Here is a 23,488-nt window from a genome sequence, read left to right on the forward strand (position 1 = left end):
GGGGTTCCCAAAAACAACGACTGGGGCGTGGCCATCAGTGACCCCCATTTCCTGGACTTTCGGTCCTGCCTAGTGAAGCCTCCCCTTGGGAACCTCGGGGAATCCCTGAGTGACCCAGTCCAGGAAAGCGAGGCGATCCCAGACTTGAACGTTTGTGAGGAGTAAGAAGAATGGGGTTAGTACAGTGGGAAATAACTTGACTGAGTGGGAAGGTTTGACTACTCGACGAAATCTTAGATTCCCATTCATTCCGAAGTAGTAGATTTCATAGTAACATGAGCCTATCACTTAAATGAAAACGAAAGTGGTTGTATTTGTGTTTGGATTACTGCTGTAATTTTTTAAGTAGCTATTAATATTTTCTGAAAACGAACTAAGAAATTTTTGACTATTGGAGAGACAAACTCTGTTCAATAGATAACAATTAATCTTTGTTCAATTTTATAATTAGTGGCGGAGGCAGGCGTTGTGACCCAGGCACCTGCATCCCATATTAAAATTCCAGTTTGGCTCCTGGCTGCGTTGCTTCTGACCCAACTTTCAGCTAATGCATCCCAGGAAGCAGCAGGTGGTGGCTCAAGTGCAAGGCCCCCAGCCAACCACTTGGGGGACCTGGATGGAGTTCCTGGCTCGTGGCCTTGGTCTGGTCCAGTACTGGCTGTTGTGGGCATTTGAGGGAATGAACTAACAGATGGAAGCGCTCTCTCTCTCTCTCTCCCTCTCAATCTCTGTGTTGCTCTACCTTTCAACTAGATGAGAATAAACAAACGTTTAAACAAACAAAATACTGCTGGGGAAAAAAAAAGTACTGGCTAGTTTCTGGTCCCTAATATGTGGCTATCTGCATTTTTACCACATTAAGCCTCAGTTTCCACTACTGCAAAAAGAATAGGAGTAAGATCTAGATAGAAGAACTTATCATCTTGTTAAGGGAAAACAAAAGCCAATATTGTGAATCATTTATTTAATGTTAAAAGAGTTGCATATATTTATGTATATGTAAATAAATAGATATACAAGAGGGGAAGATACATAACTAGTTATCCTTTCTTCATTAAAAAAAAATCCCAAATTGGAAGACGTTCAAAAACAACTTAAGTTATTGTTTGAATTTTTATAAGAATAATATCTTAGATATTTAAAAATTAGTAAGATACAAATACAATACGGATCTCAGATTTTAGGAAATCATTATGCTTCAATTTTATATATATTTTACATATTTTACATATATTTTACATATACATTTTACGTATATTTTATATACGGATAGGCACAAAGAATTATGAAAATTATTAGACACTACCACAGACAGCACACATATACTCAGCACAAGTGAGTAAAACAGTGAAACTCCTGCTGTCCTAGAAATCAGCAGAGGGCTTTGCTTCAAGAATATTAATATTAGTGCTGGGGCTTGCACTGTGGCTCAGCAGGTTAAAGACCAGGCCTGCAGTGCTGGCAGTCTGAGTCCTGGATGTTCTATTTCCCACCCAGCTTGAGCCCCTGTACCTATGTGGGAGACCGGAAGAAGCTCCTGGCTCCTGGCTTCAGCCTGGCTCCATCATGGCTGTTGTGGCCATTTGTGAAGTAGCCCAGTGAATGGAAAAGATTTCTCTTTCTCTCTCCTCCTCCTCCTCCTCCTCCTCCTCCTCCTCCTCCTCCTCCTCCTCCTCCTCCTCCTCCTCCTCCTCCTTCTCCTCCTTCTCTCTCTCTCTCTCTCTGTAACATTGCCTTTCAAATAAAATAAATCTTATAAAAATATATTATTCATGACAATCACTTTCCTCTCTCAGTTTGGCCAAGAAGGAAGTCTGGTAGTCACTCCGTGAATCCGTGTTGACGCCAACCGGCATTCATGTTTCTAGTTCGGTGCTTAGCTCACTAAACTGGCATTAGAACTGCCAAAATAGAAGCTGTCTCATCTTCCACAAATATTCAAGAGTAGCCAGTTCTCCCCAGATCAAGATGCACACTCAGACAGCTGTTTTGTTTTGTACAAAGTTGAAAGAGCAGACACGGGTAGATGCGAGCGAAAAATGCTCTTTTGGCTGCCAGCCTTTACCATAAGGACGTGATGCCAAAGCCAAGGCGTGTCTGTTTAAAAAACCAGATGTTCTGATTGGTGAAACACAGGTGATTTCCTGGTTTGTGCTGCAGGTCCGAAAGGGTGGGTCCTATCTCCTCTGTGTCCTGTTCCGGAACACTTTACTCCAAGCAATCCTCATTCCTTTGGTCGTATTCTTGACGGTAGGAAGCCCCCATAGTAACAGACTGACAGAAACATTTGGGATAAGTAAACTTATGTAGTTTTTAGATTTATGACACTAAAATAACCCAAAGTTACTTAATTTCTCTGAAGATGTGCATTATTCTCCATTATTCTCTGGAATCTGGATGATTCCAAATATTTAAGTCATTTATTTGAAGTAGACCCAAGTCTTTAATAGGATAATTGGTTCAAAAAATAGTTGTTGAATGACATCGGTGAATAGTCTTCACAAAGGAATCCTGAGCTGGGAGACTTTCTTGTGAATTCCTTTACTCCTCTTCCTCTGCTCTCCGCTCACCTGTCTCACCCTCTTAGAAGGTGTTTTCAATTTCTCTCATCTGAAAGTTCTTCGTTTTCTTCCCTGAGCTTTTAAATTTCCACTGAGTTGTGAGACTTTGAGCTAAAGGAGGATTTTTAAAGCTATCTGGGACATTTGAGAACTGCAAAGTTAAGCTTCATTTGCCTTCTCCACTATTTCCTCTTTCTCTGTTTTCCCATTGAATCCCATAGCTGTGTGAAGATTGAATTCTTCTGATGAGCAACTGTGTTAGAAGGAAATAAACAAGGACAGAACCCTGCTACACAGGTTCTTCTCCCTAAACAGGCGGGAGTTTCAAACTAGCTCTCTGTCTTGCCTAAGGCCTCCCAGGAGATTGTTCTACACCTGTAGGACAGTCAGGGGGGTTACAGACAACCATCCCAACTCTTTCATACTAGGAATCAAACCAGAGGTCAGTGCTAGTATGTGGGAAACCATGTCTATCATGACAGGAGGAGTGGGCGGTTTTTTTTCCCCCTACAGTTACGTCTTCCTGCTTATATACTTCAGCATGTAAAGGAGTCATTTTTGGAAAGGAATTTTATCTTTGGGTGCCAATGCCAGAAACAACTAATCTTGGACATACATTTAAGTTATAGAAATATTTATTGAGTTTAGCTTTCTCTAGAAATGTATGGGTGACTGGTATTATATTATTATTCAACAGCTTCTAAATGTCCAAATGTAGACATACACAATTTTCAAGACTTGAACTTGAAGTGATTCAAGTTCAACTTCTCTGAATGGTTCAGTTTCCTCATTTCCACATAGTTTTAACATGTGACCTCTCTAGATTATAAAGGGAATTTCCCTTTCAAATTCATTTTTTTTTTTTAAATTTAGAGGGCAGTCTTACAGGTTTTCTGTAAGTGACTAATAGTAGTATGCCCTTCAGGGTAGGGGATTTCCCTCTCTTTTCTACTTCCTCAGATACTTGCCAGAAACTTTCAGTTTGTTAGAAACTTCCTGCAGAACTCTCAGAGGTTGAAGTAAAAACACTGATGATTAGAATAAACTGAATAAACCCAGCCCTTACTAGGACTGCAAGCGTCATACCTGTCTGCAGAATTGTTCCACAGAGAAGCAAGTGCATTCATGCCATTGCTGAGTGACCAGAAATTCTTTTTTTTTTTTTTTTTTTTAAGATTTTTTTATTTGAAGACAGATTTACAGAGAGAGATAGAGACAGAGAGAGCGGTCTTCCACCCTCTGGTTCACTCCCCAATTGGCCGCAACAGCTGGAGCTGTGCCAATCCAAAGCCAGGAATCAGGAGCTTCTTCCGGGTCTCCCATGTGGGTGCAGGGGCCCAAGAACTTTGGGCCATCTTCTACTGCTTTCCCAGGCCATAGCAGAGAGCTGGATCAGAAGAGGAGAAGCTGGGGCTAGAACCGACACCCATATGGGATGCCTGCACTTCAGGCCAGGGCTTTAACCCACTGTGCCACAGCGTAGGCCCCATACCAGAAATTCTTTACAAAGGGCTTTTTTTTCCCTATAATTTTTATTTATTTTCATCTTTATTTGAAAAGTAGAGAGACAAATGGAGATCTTCCATGCACTAGTTCACTCCCAAATGTCTATAATAGCTAGGGTTAGGCCAGGTTGAAGCCAGCAGCCAGGAATTCAATCTGGGTCTCCGATGTGAGTGGCAGGGACTCTAGTATTTGCTGCTGCCTCCCAGGGTGCACATTGGCAGGAAGCTGGATCAGAAGCAGAGGAGGAGCTGATATGGGACTAGAGGACTATGTGCCAAACGGCCACCCCTACACAGGACTTGTTGGGTCAATAAAGTGGGTGTAGAAAAACTGAAGCTTTTCATAATATTGATAATTTTCTCTTTCTCTGAGGAGCTCTTTCATCAAGGTGATTTGTGAGCTGTTGTGACTTCTGGTGAAATAATGTTCAGCTCTGCCTTCAAAGCTGATCGCCTTCGGGTTAACTTGCAACTGGTTATCAATCGCTTAAAAGTCTTGGAAAAAAAGAAAAGTAAGTAAACACTGCAGGCAACACCACAAGCTGCCTCCCAGATCATAGTGCTATCATTGAGGCTGTCTGTCTCCCAGGATCCCACTTAGCAATTTTGGCATTTAAAGAAATGTTTCTGACTTGCAGGGATGTGGTAATAATGTTTATTGTGACCAATTCACTTCAAAGCTTTCCAAAGACTGTTCTATATCCTGTCTACATCATTGTCAACATCCTCGTTGTGATACTCTCCTGTTTAACAAGACGTTGCCATTGACAAAAACCTGGTAGAGGATTCTTGGTACCTGTCTTATTTTTTAAGCTGTGTGGATTGCATGGGACTCTTCAGTTATCTAAAAATAAAGTTTATTTTTTTTAAAGTCTCCAAAGGTTTGAAATGTAAAACCACGTCCAGATTACTGGACTTCTCTTTCCCAAGACAGAAAAAGTTTCTCTAGTCATTCTTTGCAAATGGACAGTAGCTATTAAGTTTGAGCCCTCCGGGCAAATTCTGGAAGAACTTCTTTGACTATTCTCAGACACACAAAAAATGTCATTCCTTATATCAGGGGTCGGCTCAAGCAGAGTTGACACCCATGAATGGGGGAGTTCTACTGACAAGTGTTGTCTTCTTTCTTGAAGTCTAACTTATTTTCTGTTGTCTTTGCATTGTCTTTGCTTTGTCCTCGCTGTAGTGGGTCACATAAGATGCTAATTCTTAAAACACCGAAAAACTGAAGATCTCTGATTAGAAGAAAAGTTCAGGTGAAATAAGTATTGCACAAAAATGCAGTTCTGGAGCAGGGTCCGGCACAGTCATCAAGTTGCCACCTAGCCACCACGTTCTATTCTGGGATGCCTGGCTGAGTATAGGCTTCTTTGCTTCAGATCCAGCTTCCTGTTAATGCATCCAGGCAGGCAGCAAGTGAGCACTCAACCACATGGTTTTTTTTTGTTTGTTTGTTTGTTTTTGTTTTTTTTTTTGTTTTTTGTTTGTGTGTTTTTTTTTTTTTTAGCTTTGTTTTATTTATTTGAAAGGCAGAAATACAGAGGGAAGGAGAGAGACAGAGATCTTCCATGCACTGGTTTACTCCCTAAATGGCCGCAATGGCTGGAGCTGGGCTGATCTGAAGCCAGGAGCCAGGAGCTGCTTCGGGGTCTTCTGCTGCTTTCCCAGGTGCATTAGTAGGGAGCTGGATCAGAAGTAGAGCAGCCAGGACTCAAAGTGGAGCCCATATGGGATGCTGGCACTGCAGGCAGGGGCTGAACCTTCTGCACCACAGCGCCGGCTCAGGTGCTTGGCTGGGTTCTTGCCAAGGAGACTCAGATGGAATTCTGAGCTCCTGGCTTTGGCCTTGCCTTACACTGGCCGTGGTGGACATCTATCAAGTGACCCAGTGAAGGGAAGATCTCTCTCTGTTTCTCTCTGTCTTTCAAACAAAATGAAAATTAATGAATTAAAAAGTTTTTAAATGCAGTTCTCTGAGTGCTCAGTCAATAATCCTACCGCATCACCATAATCCAGTGAGAGGGATGAAGCTGTTACTAAAACTTCTAAATTTATTTTTGGGAATTCTTTTGCGATATATCACAGATATCAGGGCATTATTTAATAGAGACCAAAGAAGTAGTAAAAATGAATGAATATTAGGCACATAAAGTGGGACCCAAAATTGTTGCTGTTAATGAGAATGATATTGATGATATATACACAGCCCTTGTAAATTCCAAACTGCATGCCCACATGTTCTTTTATTGGGTCCTGACAATCCAATGACACACGTTACTATCCAGATTAATATTTTCCTCTTTTTACAAATGCCTGGGTAAGCGTCACTTTTAGAGTATGGTGGGCAGACTATAGAAGGGGGAGGCTCAGAAGGTTTTCTGGCTTGTGAGATCACTTCATCACGTCGTAACACAAGGTGGAAAGACTTTGCCTGTCCCAATAACTGGCTTGGGACTGGCCACATCCGTTTACTTCTCCAGTATGACTACTTTTCCATTCTGTAGCTTCGTATGGTTATTTTAAAAGTGTAAGAATTTGAAATCTGAATATTTGGCTCTGAGTACCAGTTCAACCAGGGGCAAGCTATTTAACCCCTCAGAGACGTAATCCTCTCAGTTGTAAAATGCAAATAACAATACAAACTCACACAGGTGTCACTGCAATCAAATTGCACTCTGTATATGAAAACATTTTTTAAAATGCAAAGCACTGGCCACAGCTCACTAGGCTAATCCTGCGGCGCCAGTACCCTGTGTTCTAGTCCCAGTGGGGCACCAGATCCTGTCCCGGTTTCTCCTCTTCCAGTCCAGCTCTCTGCTGTGGCCCAGGAATGCAGTGGAGGATGGCCCAGGTGCTTGGGCCCTGCACCCGCATGGGAGACCAGGAGAAGCACCTGGCTCCTGCCTTCGGATCAGCGTGGTGTGCTGGCCACAGTGCGCTGGCCATGGCGGCCATTGAGGGGTGAACCAATGGAAAAGGAAGACCTTTCTCTCTGTCTCTCTCTCTCACTGTTCACTCTGCCTGTTAAAAAAAAATGCAAAGCACTACATGTATTCTCCTTGTTAAAAAATTTATTTCTTTGAAAATCAGAGAGAAAGAGAGAGAGAGAATAGGGAGACATAGAGACAGAAAGAGTTCTCTTATCCACTGGTTCACTTCCCAAATGGCTGCAATGGGCATGACTGGGCCAGACCACAGCCAGGAGCCTGGAACTCCATCCAGATCTTCCAAATAGGAGGCAGGGACCCAAGCACTTGGGCCATCTGCCACCGCTTTCCCAGGCACATCAGCAGGGAGCTGGATTGTAAGTGGAGCAGGGGCTGGCGTTGTGGCACAGCGGGTTAAATTGCTTTCCTGAAGAGCCGGCATCCCATATGAGCACCGGTTCGAGTTCTAGCTGCTCCTCTTCTGATTCAGCTCCCTGCTATGGCCTGGGAAGGCAATAGAGGATGGCCCAAGTGCTTGGGTCCCTGCACCCATGTGGGAGACCCGGAAGAAGGTCCTGGCTTCAGATAGGCGCAGCTCCAGCCATTGCGGCCATCTGGGGAGTGAGAAGACCTCTCTCTGTCTCTACCTCTCTCTGTAACTCTTTCAAATACATAAAAATAAATATTAAAAAAAAAAAAAAGAAGTGGAGCAGCCAGCACTCGAACAGATGCTTGTATGGGCTGCAGGCGTCACAAGTAACTGCTTAACCTGCCACACCACAAGACCAGGCCCTGCATTCTCCTTCTGAAAATAACTCATCTTCTAATTTCAAAAGTAATGGGTATTCATCATGGAATACTTTAGGAAATTAAGGCAAGCTGAAAGGAGATGATAAAGATCACCTCTCAAACCAACCCCCTAGAATGAGTTGTCAGCCTTCAACAGGGCAGAATCCCAAGGCCGGCTTGTTACACTGCCAGCTGCTGGGCTCTGCTTCCAGAGTTCTTCTGATTCAGTGCTTCTGGGCCAAGAACTTGCATTTTTTTAAAAAAAGATTTATTTATTTATTTGAAAGGCAGAGTTACAGAGAGGCAGAAGCAGAAAGAGAGAGAGAGAGAGAGAGAGAGAGAGAGAGAGCGAGCGCTTCTATCCTCTGGTTCACTCCCCAAATGACCACAGCGGCTAGAGCTGCGCTGATTCGAAGCCAGGAGTCAGGAGCTTCTTTCATGTCTCCCACGTGGGTGCAGGGGCTCAAGGACTTGGGCCATCTTCCACTGCTTTCCTAGGCCATAGCAGAGAGCTGGATCAGAAGAGGAGCAGCTGGAACTTGAACTGGCACCCATATGGGATGCTGGCACTGCAGGCAGTGGCCTTATGCACTATGCCACAGCACTGTGTAAGTTTTAAAAACTTACATTTTTAAAAAGTTCCCAGGTAATGCTAACGTTGCTGCTCTGGGGATGGGGCTTTGAGAAGCACTGACCTGATACAAAAGACGTAACTTTATTGTGTATTTTTTTTTTTGACTAACAAATATTTTAATGTTAAAACATCTAATGAAAAGTGGTTGGTAAGCAGTACTTGCTGATAAATGGCAACTCTAATTAACAAGGTTAAAAGAAAGTGCTGTACGGTATCTTGTAAACACGGGTCACCACTTTTGTTGTAGGGTTGCAGGTGGTGCTACAAAAGTTAAAAGTAAAACCATAACTAAAAACAACTTTGTTTTACTATGCTGATTACAAAGGCTTCAAATAAAAACCTACAGCTTTAACCAAACCCCTTTGCCACTGTCCTTTTTGTCTTCTTTACAGTCTGACTTGCTCGTAAGTGGACACTTCAAAAAGTTTGTGGAAAATGGAAGGCTGTTCTGGTGCAAAAATTTTTGAAATCCTATGCATAGTTTTATCATAATACATATTTTTCATGATCTTTTGATTTGAAATTTTTTTACAGGAAAATAAGCTTACCTTTTAATTCCATTTTCCATGAACTTTATGAAATCCCTGTGTATTCACCCAACAATTTAATGCCCATGTTAACCACAAGAAGGTACTAAAACCACCATATAAGGTTATTTCAAATTTGCCAACCATTTGGCAAAGAGCAGTATGACTGAGTGAATACATGTGATTGCACGTGGCCACCAAGATACCTGTACTTTTTGATAACATGGTTTTTGCTTAAAGATTTTTTTGCCAGAGGTTGAAATTGTGATAATTTCAATTCACTTTTACATGGATTCTTTACTATTAAGCCTGAAATTAATGCCAAGCAATTCACCTTAATGTGGTATTGTAATATCACTATATGTTACATTGATTTACAACCCTGGTTTATTTTTCATTAACTAAAATGCAGAAATGATTTTCTCATACAAATCACATCTGCTGAAGCTACCTTGTCTGTTTCTTGGATTCACAAACTGAAAACCGCAGGAACATTATAGGAAAGACACCTACAAAGTTAAGAATAAAGAATTATACATCTTGATTATTTTCTTAAATTGCCAATTGCTTACTAAACTAACCCAGCACAATGTGAAAACAATAAAAAAAAATGAGGTGGCTTATGAAGGCCATAGCTTTGGTGACAACTTAGAATCAGACTTTAGATCTGGAGCTGACCCGGACCTAAACAGTATGCTCAGGCCTGATGTCCCCCCTCTTTATTTGCACGGCTTTATGGCTACAGCGTATTCTTCACTCATTGCACACATGACAGACACCTGGACATCTTCGCCTGCGTTGTATTTGCCTTCTATTTCTTTGCCTAGTTCACCTTCTGGCAGTTTAAGATCCTCACGAACTTCACCAGTTTCTGTCAGCAGGGAAAGGTAACCATCCTGAATGCATATCAGTTGATAGTCATTTCTCTTAATATTTGGAACATCCATGTTGTGAGTAGAAGGGCAAATATCTTCATATTTTTTGCCCGTGAAAATATCAGTTCCAACAAGGTGAACCTTGGCATGGCCGTGCCTTCCGGTTTTGGAAGTTGACATCTCCACTATTCTGCATGGTCGTCCCTTCAGCACCACGAAGCCGTTTTTGCGTAGGGCCGAGCACTTCACTGGGTAAGTGCTGGATGCCCCGGCGTCTGCAGTGGTGAAATCAATTTCGTCTGCCATGATGGGCTGGGGAGATGACTGTTCTTCCGAGGGAACTTTCAGCTTTGAGCAGGCAACCCGGACTTTCGCCTGCGCATCCGCGCCAGTACCTCAGCGCTGCAGCTGCTGCGGCGGCGGCGGCGGTGGCGGCCGCAGCAGTTTGTGCATATTTTAAATGTATATTTTACTAAAAACATTGCTTCACACTGTTATATAACTTGCTTTAACTCTCTTCGGTGCATTCGTTTTCCTCTTTGGGCTTTGTGCTACAGCCGAGCAGACCCAGAAAGCAAGGAAGGAGATCGCTGACTACCTGGCTGCTGGGAAGGATGAGCGAGCCCGGATCCGCGTGGAGCACGTAATCCGGGAAGACTACCTGGTGGAGGCCATGGAGATCCTGGAGCTGTACTGTGACCTGCTGCTGGCGCGGTTCAGCTTGATTCACGCCACGAAGTGAGTGCCTTAATTCACAGGCTCAAAAAGACCCAAGTACTTGAGCCATCAAAGCTGCTTCCCAAAGTCTGTATTAGCAGGAAGCAGGAGGCAGAGCCAGGCATTGAACCCAGCTACCCTGATGAGCGTGGCTGGGCATCTTAAACAGCATCTCAGCTGCTAGGCTAAGTGCTTGCTCCAGCTGCAAGTGTTATGGGCTCAAAGTCAGACAGGATTTCTTTGTTCTTTGGACCTGATATATATTGTAACTTCTGAAAAAACTCTCCTACTTCCTCTAAATCTCTGGTCAGGACGTGTAGGGATTTCCTCTTAGCTGTTTCCAAGATATCCAAGCAGGAAAGAGATCTCCCCTGACTGACATCAGGTCCTAAAGGTCTGGGAGAAAGACTCAAAGGCATTCCTTTTTTTGAACATATGCACCTTCAGTAGAAGAAAAATGAGTGTTTTGGGGACAGGCTATGCACAGTGATTAAGCCGCTGCTTTGGACACCTGTATCCTGTATCAGAGTGCCCAGGTTCAAGTCCAGCTTCCTGCTGATGCACATTCTGGGAGATAGCAGATGATGGTTCAAGTACTTGAGTCCCTGCACCCACCATGGGATCCCTGGGTTGAGATTTTGGCTCCCAACTTAGGTCTGGCCCAGCCCTGGCTATTGCAGGAATTTGAGGGGAATAGGAGTGAATGAGAGATTTCTCTCTGTGTCTCTCTGCCTTTCTAATTGATAAAATAAATTTTGTGTTTATTTTAAAAAAGATTTATGTATTTATTTGAAATGGAGAAATAGTTATTTGAAATATTTATTTGAAAGGGAGAGGCAGAAGCAGGAAAGAGAGAATGAGAGAGAGAGGCATCTGCTGGTTCACTCCCCAAATGGCCTTAATGGTCAGAGCTGTGCCGGATGGAAGCCCAGAGGCAGGAGCATTGTGTGTGTCTCCCACGTGGGCGCAAGGGCCCAGGCACTTGGGCCATCCTCTGCTGCTTTCCCAGGTGCACCAAGAGGGAGCTGGATCAGAAGTGGAGAAGCTGGGACTTAAACCGGCACCCACATGGGATGCCAGCACCACAGGCGGTAGCTCAACCCACCACACCACAGTGCTGGCCCCAATTAATTTTTATTTTTTTAAAGGTTTATTTATTTTACTTGAAAGAGTTACACAGAGAGAGAAAGAAAGGAGACAGAGAAAGATAGGTCTTCCATCTACTTCTTCACTCCACAATTGGCCGCAACGGCTGGAGTTGCGCCAATCCAAAGCCAGAAGCCAGGAGCTTCTTCCAGGTCTCCCACGTGGGTGCAGGGGCCCAAGGACTTGGGCCATCTTCTGCTTTCCCAGGCCATAGCAGAGAACTGGATTGTAAGTGGGGCAGCTGAGACTCTAACCAGTGCCCATATGGGATGCTGGCACTGCAGGAGGCAGCTTTACCCACTAAGCCACAGCGCTGGCCCCTAATTATTGTTTTTAAAAAAGCTTATATGGGGCCAGCACTGTGGCATAGCAGGTTAAGCTGCTGCCTGCAGTGCTGGCATCCCATATCACTGCTAGTTTTGATGTAGGCAGGCAGATAGGATGAAATTGATTAGATTTGTGGGCTGGAAAACCACACCTTCACCATGCTCCTGTGTGATCTCACGCCCCTACCTGATCCCACCTATATGCCCACTTGCCAATCAGACTGCGTAACCACACCCTTTTGGAAGTGGATAAAAGGCCTGGAACACGGTGGGCCCAGCCCCTTTTTTTACCATTATTGCCCTTTGTTGCCCTTGCTGCCTTCCAGGAGCCTGCATGCTCTCTGCACATGGCTGGCTCCTGGCCTGCTCTCTGCTTGGTATGGACTGCAACTTAATCTCTAGACTTTTCTTTTTCCATTAGACAAAGCCCTCACTCTCCTATGCATTTCTCTCACTGAATAAAATCCTTAAAACATACCATGTTGCCTGGTCAGTTGAGCCAGTATTCAGAATTCTTCTCTGAATATGTGTCAAGAACCCAAACAGCTTATGAATTTCAGGAAATATTGATAAGCAAAACAGTTTCAGTTTGAGTCCCAGCTGCTCCCCTTCTGATCCAGCTCTCTGCTGTGGCCTGGGAAAGCCAGGATGATGGCCCAAGTGATTGGGTCCCCGTACCCATGTAGGAAATCTGAAAGAAGCTCCTGGCTCCTGGTTTCAGATTGGTACAGCTCCTGCGTTATGGCCATCCGGGGAGTGAACCAGCAGATGGAGGACCTCTCTCTCTCTTTCTTCTTCTTCCTCGCTCTAACTCTGCCTTTCAAATAAAATAAACAAATCTTAAAAAATCAGTAAGTAAAATAAAAAATATGTGGTATGATCACCTACAGCAGCACAGATTCCCAGACCAGCTGCATACCTGTCAGGCAGAAAATGTGGAGAGGCTACCTCCCATGTCCTTCACACACCAGCGTTTTGGGAGAGATCTCGATCTTTCCACAAAACCCTTCAGGGAGTAATTAACCTGCAGACTGTTGACTCTAGCACCAGAAGTTGCCCAAGGGCCCCCAGGGCTCTTGAATGGAAATAGTCTCCACAGCAAATTCCAAACATTCCCCTCTCAGACACCTTCTAAGCAGGTTTTCTTCCCCCTCCCCCAGCCCCCTCCCCCAACTTGTACAAGCAAGGCAAAAGTCAAGTATCATCAGACAGACTGTAACAAGTTGGGCCCTGGAGATCTCCCAGCAACTCTGTCGCAGACTTTGTCCTCTGCCAGCAAGTGTGTTCAGTAGTGTTACTATCTCCTAGGGGCAAAACCTTGAGATTTATGTCCTAGGCTGGAGACAAGAATTGTCGTGTCTTTCCTTTCAGAGCGTGTGTGTGTCTGTGTGTGTGTGTCTGTGTGTGTACATACACACATATATATGTACATATATATAGATGAGTAATTTCTATGAGTAACTGTGTGTATAAACATATATACATATGTATCTAAATATATATTTTCATATAGATTTACATGCCATTTTAATTTTTAAAATTGTTATTTAATATTTAGCACTGCCCATGGCCTACCTTTGAAATAGGGAAAAGAAAAAACAAAGCATTAAAGCCCTTAGTCTCATAATTGTGTGCTTTCCTCAGGCAACTAGATCCCGGTCTGGCCGAATCCGTTTCTACACTAATCTGGGCAGCTCCTCGACTTCAGTCAGAAGTGCCTGAGTTAAAAATAGTAAGTTTGACTAGTCCCCTCCCCCTTTGGTAAAGATTTATTTATGTATGTATTTGAAAGGCAGAGTGACAGAGGAAGAGAGAGAGAGAGAGAGAGAGAGATCTTCCAAACACTGTTTTGCTCCCCAAGTGGCTGCAAAAGCCAAGGCGGGGCCAGGCCACAGCCAGGAGCCAGGAACTCCATCCTGGCCTCCCACCTGGGTGGCAGGGTCCCAGGTACTTGGGCCATCTTCCACTGCTTTCCCAAGCACATGAGCAGGAAGCTGGATTGGAAGTGGAGTAGCTGGAACTCTGATATGGGATGCAAGTGGCACAAGCTGTGGTTTAATCAATTGCAACACAACACTGGTCTCAGTTTGAACTGTCTGTGCCATGATGCTGGGTGAAGGTTACTTGACTAGAATTATAGGCTACTTGAGGACTCTTCATCTGTTAAAGGATACCAAAAAAGTATTTTCTTTTGTTAACCTTTAAGTGAAAAATGAATCATTTTAATGTCAATGGTAGAAAAATAAATAAGCCTTAACTAAAACAAAGCAAAACTTAAGGCTTTGAGGGAGGAGTTTCCTAATTTAAAAGTGCATAGAATTAGAGGTTTTAAGTTTTACATATGTCATATACTTCAAATTAAGTAAAACATTTGTAGTTATTGTTGTTTTGATCCTAAGAGAACATAATTCCAATGAAGTAACAAGAGAGTAACTTTTGCTTTTTCAGCCATTCTTCCTCTTAAGCAAATTTGACACAACTTGATGAATTTTGCTTTTCTTTCCTGATGATGGGTCACTGCAGGTTTCCAATCAGCTGTGTGCAAAATACAGCCAACAGTATGGCCAACTATGTCAAACCAATGAGATCGGAACTGTCAACTCTCAGGTAATACCATTTATGGAGATACGTGTTTTTCTGAACCTAGAAGATTGGGTGAAGCAAATTCATAACATAAAATAATTTTGTGCAGGCTGAAAGATGTTTAGAAATAAATTTTCCACTGGGGCAAAGCAACATATATAAAGGTTTTGGACTAAGGAATGAAAAAGGTGAAGCCAAGAAAGCTGAGCTAATTACTTTTCAAAACAGGTGCACAACTTCTTCTTCTTCTTCTTCTTCTTCTTCTTTTTTTTTTTTTTTTTTTGACAGGCAGAGTGGAGAGTGAGAGAGAGAGAGACAGAGAGAAAGGTCTTCCTTTTGCCGTTGGTTCACCCTCCAATGGCTGCTGTGGCCAGCGCATCGCTGCTGATCCGAAGCCAGGAGCCAGGTGCTTCTCCTGGTCTCCCATGGAGTGCAGGGCCCAAGCACTTGGGCCATCCTCCACTGCACTCCCGGGCCATAGCAGAGAGCTGGCCTGGAAGAGGGGCAGCCGGGACAGAATCCGGCGCCCAGACTGGGACTAGAACCCGGTGTGCCAGCGCCGCAAGGCGGAGGATTAGCCTAGTGAGCCGCGGTGCCGGCGCACAACTTCTTAAACATAACTTACTAATAAGATGGAAGCTAATGAAACCTAGCAGTTTCAGCTTCTGCACCTGTCACCTCATGACCACACAGATTCCAGTTCCACTGGAACTCCGAGACCTGTTCATGACAGCTGTTTCCGGCTAGTTGACATTCTTGTCTTTCAGGATGTCTGCTCTGATTGGCTCGTACCATGTTGTGCTGGTTCATGGAACATATTGAATACCACCCCTGACATAATTCAAATACATATCACAAGATCAGGATTCTTCATTCAAGATACGTTTTCCTATGTTGATTGTCTTCCTCTTATTCTACTTGGTGTGAAGTTTCTTAACTCTAGGATAAAATTGTCTTACATACTCTCAATCACGGCCCTTCTTGGTTATAAATTATACATTTTAAAAACTTAAACATTGTAGATATCAGGAAATAGAAAAATGAAGAACAATGAATCTCAGTTGAAAGATTCCCCACACTCATTTCTTATTTTGTATGGGTGTGTGTGACCAATTCTATCATTTATTTTGCAGCTGATGTATAAATTAAATCTCAGTACTCTACCCCCGACTCTAGTGGAAGAGTACTTGACAGAAATTGCTAAGAACTACAATGTGCCCTATAAACACAAGGCAGCCATTGTGGTGAGTACCTCAGGCGGGGAGAACTGACTGACAGGCAGAGATTTTTAGTGTGTATAGGAAGATTTTTTTTCTACTTAGGGATGTGGCTTCCACAGAAATCTTGGAATTACTGTAAAGCAGGTGAAAAAAAAATTTTTTTTGACAGGCAGAGTGGACAGTGAGAGAGAGAGACAGAGAGAAAGGTCTTCCTTTGCCGTTGGTTTACCCTCCAATGGCCACTGCAGCCGGCGCACTGCGCTGATCCGATGGCAGGAGCCAGGTACTTCTCCTGGTCGCCCATGCAGGTGCAGGGCCCAAGCACTTGGGCCATCCTCCACTGCACTCCCTGGCCACAGCAGAGAGCTGGCCTGGAAGAGGGGCAACCGGGACAGAATCCGGCGCCCCGACCGGGACTAGAACCTGGTGTGCCGGCACTGCAAGGCGGAGGATTAGCCTAGTGAGCCGCGGCGCCGGCAAAGCAGGTGAATTTGTACTTTCTCTCTGCCCACATACTCTCCCCAACAGATCTATGTAAGTTAACAATAGAGTAGAGAAACAAAATAAAGCTATTGAAAATGTTATATACATGGGTGTGTAAAATATTTTTTAGTTCTTAATATTAGATTTTGGAATATTTGCATATGCATAATGAGATATATTGGGGATGGAACCCAAACTTTGTTCACATGCCATATATAACTTATACACATAACCCAAAGATAATTTACTTATTTACTTTTAAATATTTATTTATTTATTTGTAAGAGTTACAGAGAGAGAGAGAGAGAGAGATCTTCCACCTGCAACTTCATTCCCCAAATGTCTGCAATGGCCAGGGCTGAACTAGGCTGAAGCTGGGAGCCTGGAACTCCATCTGGGTCTCCCACTTTGGTTCTGGAGCCCAAGCATTTGGGCCATCTTCTGCTGCCTTCCTAAGCACATTACCAGGGCAGGGAGCTGGATCAGAAGTGGAGCAGCCAGGACTTAAACCTGCACTCAAATGGGATGCCAGTGGCACAGGCGGCAAGCTTAGCCCACTGTGCCACAATGCTGGCTTCCTCAAAGATAATTTTATATAGTATTTTTAGTGCATTACCATTTTTTTTATTTATTATTTTATTTTTTTTTTATTTTTTGACAGGCAGAGTGGATAGTGAGAGAGATAGAGAGAAAGGTCTTCCTTTTGCCGTTGGTTCACCCTCCAATGGCCGCCGCGGCCGGCGCGCTGCGGGCGGCGCACCACGCTGATCCGATGGCAGGAGCCAGGAGCCAGGTGCTTCTCCTGGTCTCCCATGGGGTGCAGGGTGCCCAAGCACCTGGGCCATCCTCCACTGCACTCCCTGGCCACAGCAGAGAGCTGGCCTGGAAGAGGGGCAACCGGGACAGAATCCGGCGCCCCGACCGGGACTAGAACCTGGTGTGCCGGCGCTGCTAGGCGGAGGATTAGCCTAGTGAGCCGCGGCGCCGGCCAGTGCATTACCATTTTTAAGGTTTATTTATTATTTGAAAGGAAGAGTGACAGGGACAAGGGAAAGTCAGTGAGAGAGAAAGAGAGAGAGAGAGAAAGAGAGAGAGAGAGAGAGAGAGAGAGAGAGAGAGAGAGATCCCATTCACTGGTTTATTCCTCAAAAGCCTACATCAGCCAGAACTGTGCTGGGACTGAAGGTATGAGATAGCAACTCAATCTGGGTCTTCCTCATGGATGGTAAGAATCTAGTCACTTGAACCACTACTGCTGCCTCCCAGAAGCCACATTACCAGGAAGCTGGAGTCAGGAGCAGGAACCAAGTTTTGAAGCCAAGTACTCTGATGTGGGATATGGGTGTCTTGACTGGTATCTTAGTCACTAGGCTAAACACTTACCCTATAAACTTACTATTTAATTTTGTTTGTCTACGAACTTTTTGAAGTGCCCTCATAGCAGGTGGGCAATAGATTTTGTCAAAAGAATGAATAAATACAGAGCACACTATTACTAAGCTTTATTAAACTTTCTCATAGGCATATCTATATGTACCCATGTTTTGCTCTTAACCACTAGTATATTGCAGTGCCTGACTTCCTAGATACTTAAAGTCATTGAAAGAGAGATGAGAAAGAGGGCTGCATTCTAGAAATCTGGAAGTCTGCTTTTGACCGCCATTGATGAGATTATAAACATCATGAGGGCAGGATCCACATCTCTCTGCGTTTAATATCTTCTCCAGTGCTTCTAAGAGTGTTAGGCATGTAATAAACATGCACTAAAGAATGTATAGTACATTCAGAATCCCAGTGGAATTCTCATCCTCTTGCCTCAGGCTAAAGCCCCAGCAGACCTGGATGGAACTGGATTGACTGAGGATGTTGAGAAAGATGCCCTTGGCAAAGAACGTGGGACTGTAGCAGGAACTGGTGATCCACTTGAGGCGTCAGCATCTGCACTGGGGCCTTTACCTGGGCCATCTCCTTGTTTGCCATCCTTTCCTCCTGAAAGACAGGTCAGTATGGATAGAAAACTGAATCCAGAAAGGGAATACAGGAACTGCCAGAACATCTTTCTTTTTTATTTTAAGATTTATTTTATTTATTTGAAAAATAGAATTACAGGGAGAAGTAAAGAGAGAGAGAGAGGTCTTCCATCTGCTGGTTCACTCCCCAAATGGCCACATTGGCTGAGCTGAGCCAATCTGAAGTCAGGAGCCAGAAGCTTCTTCTGGGTCTCCCACTTGGGTGCAGGGGCCCAAGGACTTGGGCCATCTACCACTGCTGGATAGGAAGAGTGCTGGAAGGAAGTGTGGAACAGCCGGAACTCGAACCAGTGCCCGTATGGGATGCCGGCGCCCCAGGCAGAGGATTAACCTACTGCACCACAGTGCCAACCCCATTTTCTAGTTAATTTTAAGAAATATTTATTCCAGGCTTGCTATGTGAAAAACATGCATTTGGAACTTAAGCCAATTACTTCTCAGTGATCTTTTTTCTTTCAGAATAATGAAGGTAAGAAGGATGATTCCCTCTCTCCACTGCCTCCTTGTAAGTATAGAGAATGCTGGTAGACATTGGAATTGCTTCAAATGCATTAAAGGAATTTGAATTGTTAAAAGACTATATCCAATGGACAAGAGATGCATGTTTAGTGACTTACCAGGGGGTACAGTGTGGTGTTTTTGTATAATGGATAACAGCTTTCAATATGAATATGGATAATGTTTTGAAATTCATGATACAATTCAGGGGGAATGAACTTCCCAATATTTAGGAGATTCCAAAAATTGGAAAATCAAGGTTGGCTGGAGAATAAAGCTACTCCTATTAGAGGCATCACTACTGTGAATTTGGTCTAATGTAAATATACCAAGTTCCTGAGCTAAGGTCTCTAAAATGAATAACTTTTTTTTTTTTAATTTTTTTTTTAACTTTTATTTAATGAATATACGTTTCCAAAGTACGAATAATGGATTACTATGGCTTCCCCCCCATACCGTCCCTCCCACCCACAACCCTCCCCTTTCCCACTCCCTCTCCCCTTCCATTCACATCAAGATTCATTTTCGATTATCTTAATATACATGAATAACTTTTTTTTAAAGATTTATTTTATTTATTGGAAAGACCGAGTTACAGAGAGAGGTAGAGACAGAGAAAGAGGTCTTCCATCTGCTAGTTCACTCCCCAGATGGCCACAACGGCCAGAGCTGTGCCAATCCAAAGCCAGGAGCCAGGAGCTTCCTCTGGGTCTCCCACGCAGTTGCAGGGGTCCAAGGACTTGGGCCATCTTCTTCTGCTTTCCCAGGCCATAGCAGAGAGCTGGATCAGAAGTGGAGCAGCCGGGACTAGAACCGGCGCCCATAGGGATGCCTGCACTTCAGGCCGGGACTTTAAGCTGCTGCACCACAGCGCCGACCCCATAAAGTGAATAACTTTGAATTAAGCCAGGGATTCTTAGCTTATGGTCCACCGAGGAACCCTCTTAAGTAGTAGGCAAAATTTTGTTTTTGTAGGGAGATGTTTTGTTCCTTTCACTAGATTGCAAAGAAGTCTTTTACCAAACAAGTTGTAAAACCACTACCATACTCCGTCATCCTGGTACAAGTTTTGAAAAATTGTATCTTTTTTACAAGGTCTATATGACTAATACTACCACTTGTGTGATGGGGATATTGTGCAGCCTTATAGTCATAGTGTGTATTGCAGTTTCAAAAGCCAAGAGTAGTCTATTTTCTTTGAGCTGGGGTTTCGTTCAGAAGTTGTATTGACTTTTAATTATGTTTGTTGAAATTCATAGACCCAGGACTCAACCCCCCAACTTCTCATAAGCCAGAATCTGGAGCCCAGATTGGTTTTGATAAGTTCATGCTGCCTAAGTTGTCTGGTGTAAAACTTCAAGCAAGCCTATTCATTGACCCCTATGATTCTGAAGAGGTTGACTTTGAAGATCTTAACCGAAGACTTGAAATGCTGAAGAAAACAACATAATTCCTGGGAATCAGGCTCTTGGATGTGAATTTTAACATGGACCCTGTGTGTCGGTCTGAAGTTTTCTCATTCACAATTCCTTCCATTTCTTAAATTCTATGGTTCTCTGCCTACTGGAATAGTATGTGTGTATGTATCTGTACATACACATATAATTACTCCTGTCCCAAGTTTTCTTTAATTTTGAGAAGATTCTTTGATCCTTCACCCATAGAGTCTTATTAATCGCAGTCAGTGAATTTTTGTTTTCTCCCAGATCCTTATTTCTCTTGTAATTATCCTTTTTCCAGGGAGGCAAAATGGTGTGAACTTAAACCATACCTTTGTATTTACCAGCTGTACTTTTGATATATAATACCTCCTGTCAAATGTGTATGGGGGGTGGGTGGCAGCGCTGTGGCGTAGCAGGTGAAGCCATCACCTGCAGTGCCAGCATCCCGTGTGGGTGCCAGTTCAAGTACCGGTTTCCCCACTTCTGATCCAGCTCTCTGCTATGGCCTGGGAAAGCAGTGGAAGATGGCTCAAGTGCTGCACTTGTGTGGGAAGACCTGGAGGAAGTTCCTGGCTCCTGGCTTTGGATTAGCTTCACCCTGGCCGTTGCAGCGAATTGGGGAGTGAACCAGCAGATGGAAGACCTCTCTCTCTCTCTCTCTCTCTGCCTCTCCTCTCTCTAACTCTAACTCTCAAATAAATAAAGTATATCTTTAAAAAATAAAAAGGAACAGGGTTTATTTTTTAAAAATGTGTATGAGGGACCTAAGAAGCTAAAAGAATAACTGTCTTGCAAAAAAAAAAAAAAATTAGTGCTGGGTGGGCATTGTTGTGCAGTGGGTTGGTTAAGCCATCACTTGGAATGCCTCCATCACATATTCAAGTGCCTGGAATCCAGTCCTTCCTCAGCTTCCAATTCAGCCCTCTGCTTATGCACTTGCAAAGCAGTAAATAATGACCCAGGTACCTGGGACCCTGCCACTCATGTGGGAGACCTGTATGGAGTTCCTGGCTCTTAACTTTGGCCGGGTATAGCCCTGCCTATTATAAGCCATTTGGGGAATGAACCAGCAGATGGAAGATACCTCTTTCGGTCTCTCTCTCTTTCTCTTACTCTGGCTTTTAAGTAAATAAATAAATTTTTAAAAAATCAGTATCTTAAATACTGGATGCACATAGAGTGAGTGAAAGAAGAGATTTCAGAAAATCAGTGGACTCTTATGTGCCACTTATTAGTTGTGCACTTCCTTTTTCTCAACTGAAAAATAGAGACAGTAGTAAGGAGGAAAAGAAATGATTTAGGTAAAAGTCTCTAGCATTCATTAGATACTAAATAAATATTAGTTTCCTTTTCAGTTTTTGTTATTTGCTGTGTTCACTGAACTAAATAATGATTCCATGAGACTGTATAAAGTAAAGGCTAAGAGAACAAGATGTCCAAATAAATCTCTTTTTTTGGTTTCTTGTGTAACTAGTTTTTGTCTGTTTTTATTTTTTAACAGTTTTTTTTTTTTAATTTATGTATTCGAAAGGTTAGAGAAAGAGATCAGTCTTCCATCAGCTAGTTCACCCCCTAGATGTTTGCAACAGCTGGGGAATAAACTTTATTTTTAGGAGCAATTTTAGAATCACAGAAAAATTCCAGAGTATTCTTTAAATATAATTGTTCTTTATGCAAAAATCTTTATTTTGCGGCCTGTGTTGTGGTATAATGAGTTAAACCTCTTCCTGCAACACTAGTGTCCCATATGGGTGCAGGTTTGTGTCCTGGCTGTTCTACTTCTGATCCAGCTCCCTGCTAACGCACCTGGGAAATCTGCAAAAGATGGCCCAAGTGCTTGGGCCCCTGCCACCCATGTGGGAGACCTGAAAGAAGCTCCTGCCTCCTGGCTTCAGCCTGGTCCATCCTTGGCCCTCGCAGCCATTTGGAGAGTGAACCAGTGTATGGAAAACCCCTCTCTCTGTCTCTCTGTAACTCTGCTTTCAAATACATAAATCTTTAAAATAATCTTTATTTCACAATTCTATTTTATGTGTCCAGGAGAGTTTACATTGCCCTTTCTGCATATGAGAAAGTGAAACCTGTAAATCATTGCCTTTTTTTTTTTTTTTTTTTTTTAATTTTTGACAGGCAGAGTGGACAGTGAGAGAGAGAGACAGAGAGAGAAAGGTCTTCCTTTGCCGTTGGATCACCCTCCAATGGCCGCCGCTGCAGCCGGCGCACCGCGCTGATCCGATGGCAGGAGCCAGGATCCAGGTGCTTTTCCTGGTCTCCCATGGGGTGCAGGGCCCAAGCACCTGGGCCATCCTCCACTGCACTCCCTGGCCATAGCAGAGAGCTGGCCTGGAAGAGGGGCAACCGGGACAGAATCCGGCGCCCCGACCGGGACTAGAACCCGGTGTGCCGGCGCCGCAAGGTGGAGGATTAGCCTATTGAGCCACGGCGCCGGCTCAATCATTGCCTTTCTTTAAAAAAAGTTAGTTTGGTCTTGAATGTTTCATTCTAGGATTGCTTCTTCCTCATAAAAACAAACATATTCAAAGAATATGAGGTTAGAGGGAGGATCTTCAAGTCCAAGACCAGGGGCTCTGTGCAAAGCAAGCTGACCACCTGTCACTGGCACCTGCTGGACTCTGAGGCTGTCCTCTACCATGAGTAAACCGCTTGGTGAAGACATTTGGCACTCCATGAGCTGGGCACCAGGGACTGGCTGCCCCTGTTACTGTGGACGTCCCCACACTTTTTGGACTTGCTAGTTTAATTTTAGAGCAACTCTTAGGGCTGAGTTGAAAGGAACAAGGATGAAGCTATGCACCTAAAGAAAAACAAAGACGGCCGGCGCCGCGGCTCACTAGGCTAATCCTCCACCTTGCGGCGCCGGCACACCGGGTTCTAGTCCCGGTCGGGGCGCCGGATTCTGTCCCGGTTGCCCCTCTTCCAGGCCAGCCCTCTGCTGTGGCCCAGGAGTGCAGTGGAGGATGGCCCAGGTGCTTGGGCCCTGCACCCCATGGGAGACCAGGAAAAGCACCTGGCTCCTGGCTCCTGCCATCGGATCAGCGCGGTGCGCCGGCCGCAGCGCGCCGGCCGCGGCGGCCATTGGAGGGTGAACCAACGGCAAAAGGAAGACCTTTCTCTCTGTCTCTCTCTCTCACTGTCCACTCTGCCTGTCAAAAAAAAAAAAAAAAAAAAAAAAAAAGAAAAACAAAGACAACTGACCATGGATTC

At 43.9% G+C, this 23,488-nt stretch overlaps 1 protein-coding gene and 1 pseudogene across 3 annotated transcripts; one reads left to right on the forward strand and one right to left on the reverse strand.

Moving 5' to 3' along the window:
- Nucleotides 1–1,779: 1,779 nt before the first annotated feature.
- On the forward strand, nucleotides 1,780–22,332 carry LOC103348513 (IST1 homolog). Of its 3 annotated transcripts, none has more exons than XM_051846984.2 (9): nucleotides 1,797–2,250; nucleotides 4,440–4,578; nucleotides 10,376–10,556; nucleotides 13,652–13,739; nucleotides 14,531–14,614; nucleotides 15,724–15,834; nucleotides 18,114–18,293; nucleotides 18,783–18,828; nucleotides 20,081–22,327. In XM_051846984.2, the coding sequence occupies exons 2-9, from the start codon at nucleotides 4,491–4,493 to the stop codon at nucleotides 20,269–20,271; spliced, it is 969 nt and encodes a 322-aa protein (XP_051702944.1). In that variant the 5' UTR covers nucleotides 1,797–2,250; nucleotides 4,440–4,490; the 3' UTR covers nucleotides 20,272–22,327. The 3 variants fall into 3 exon arrangements, with proteins under 3 accessions (XP_069918799.1, XP_051702944.1, XP_008255785.1); XM_008257563.4 differs by having other exon boundaries at nucleotides 1,799–2,250; nucleotides 4,443–4,578; XM_070062698.1 differs by lacking the exon at nucleotides 15,724–15,834 and having other exon boundaries at nucleotides 1,780–2,250; nucleotides 4,443–4,578; nucleotides 20,081–22,332.
- Nucleotides 8,537–10,262, reverse strand: LOC100354348 (eukaryotic translation initiation factor 5A-2 pseudogene; annotated as a pseudogene).
- Nucleotides 22,333–23,488: the final 1,156 nt, after the last annotated feature.

The sequence above is a fragment of the Oryctolagus cuniculus genome, chromosome 18 (genome assembly GCF_964237555.1).
Source record: "Oryctolagus cuniculus chromosome 18, mOryCun1.1, whole genome shotgun sequence".
In the NCBI taxonomy this organism is placed as follows: domain Eukaryota; kingdom Metazoa; phylum Chordata; class Mammalia; order Lagomorpha; family Leporidae; genus Oryctolagus; species Oryctolagus cuniculus.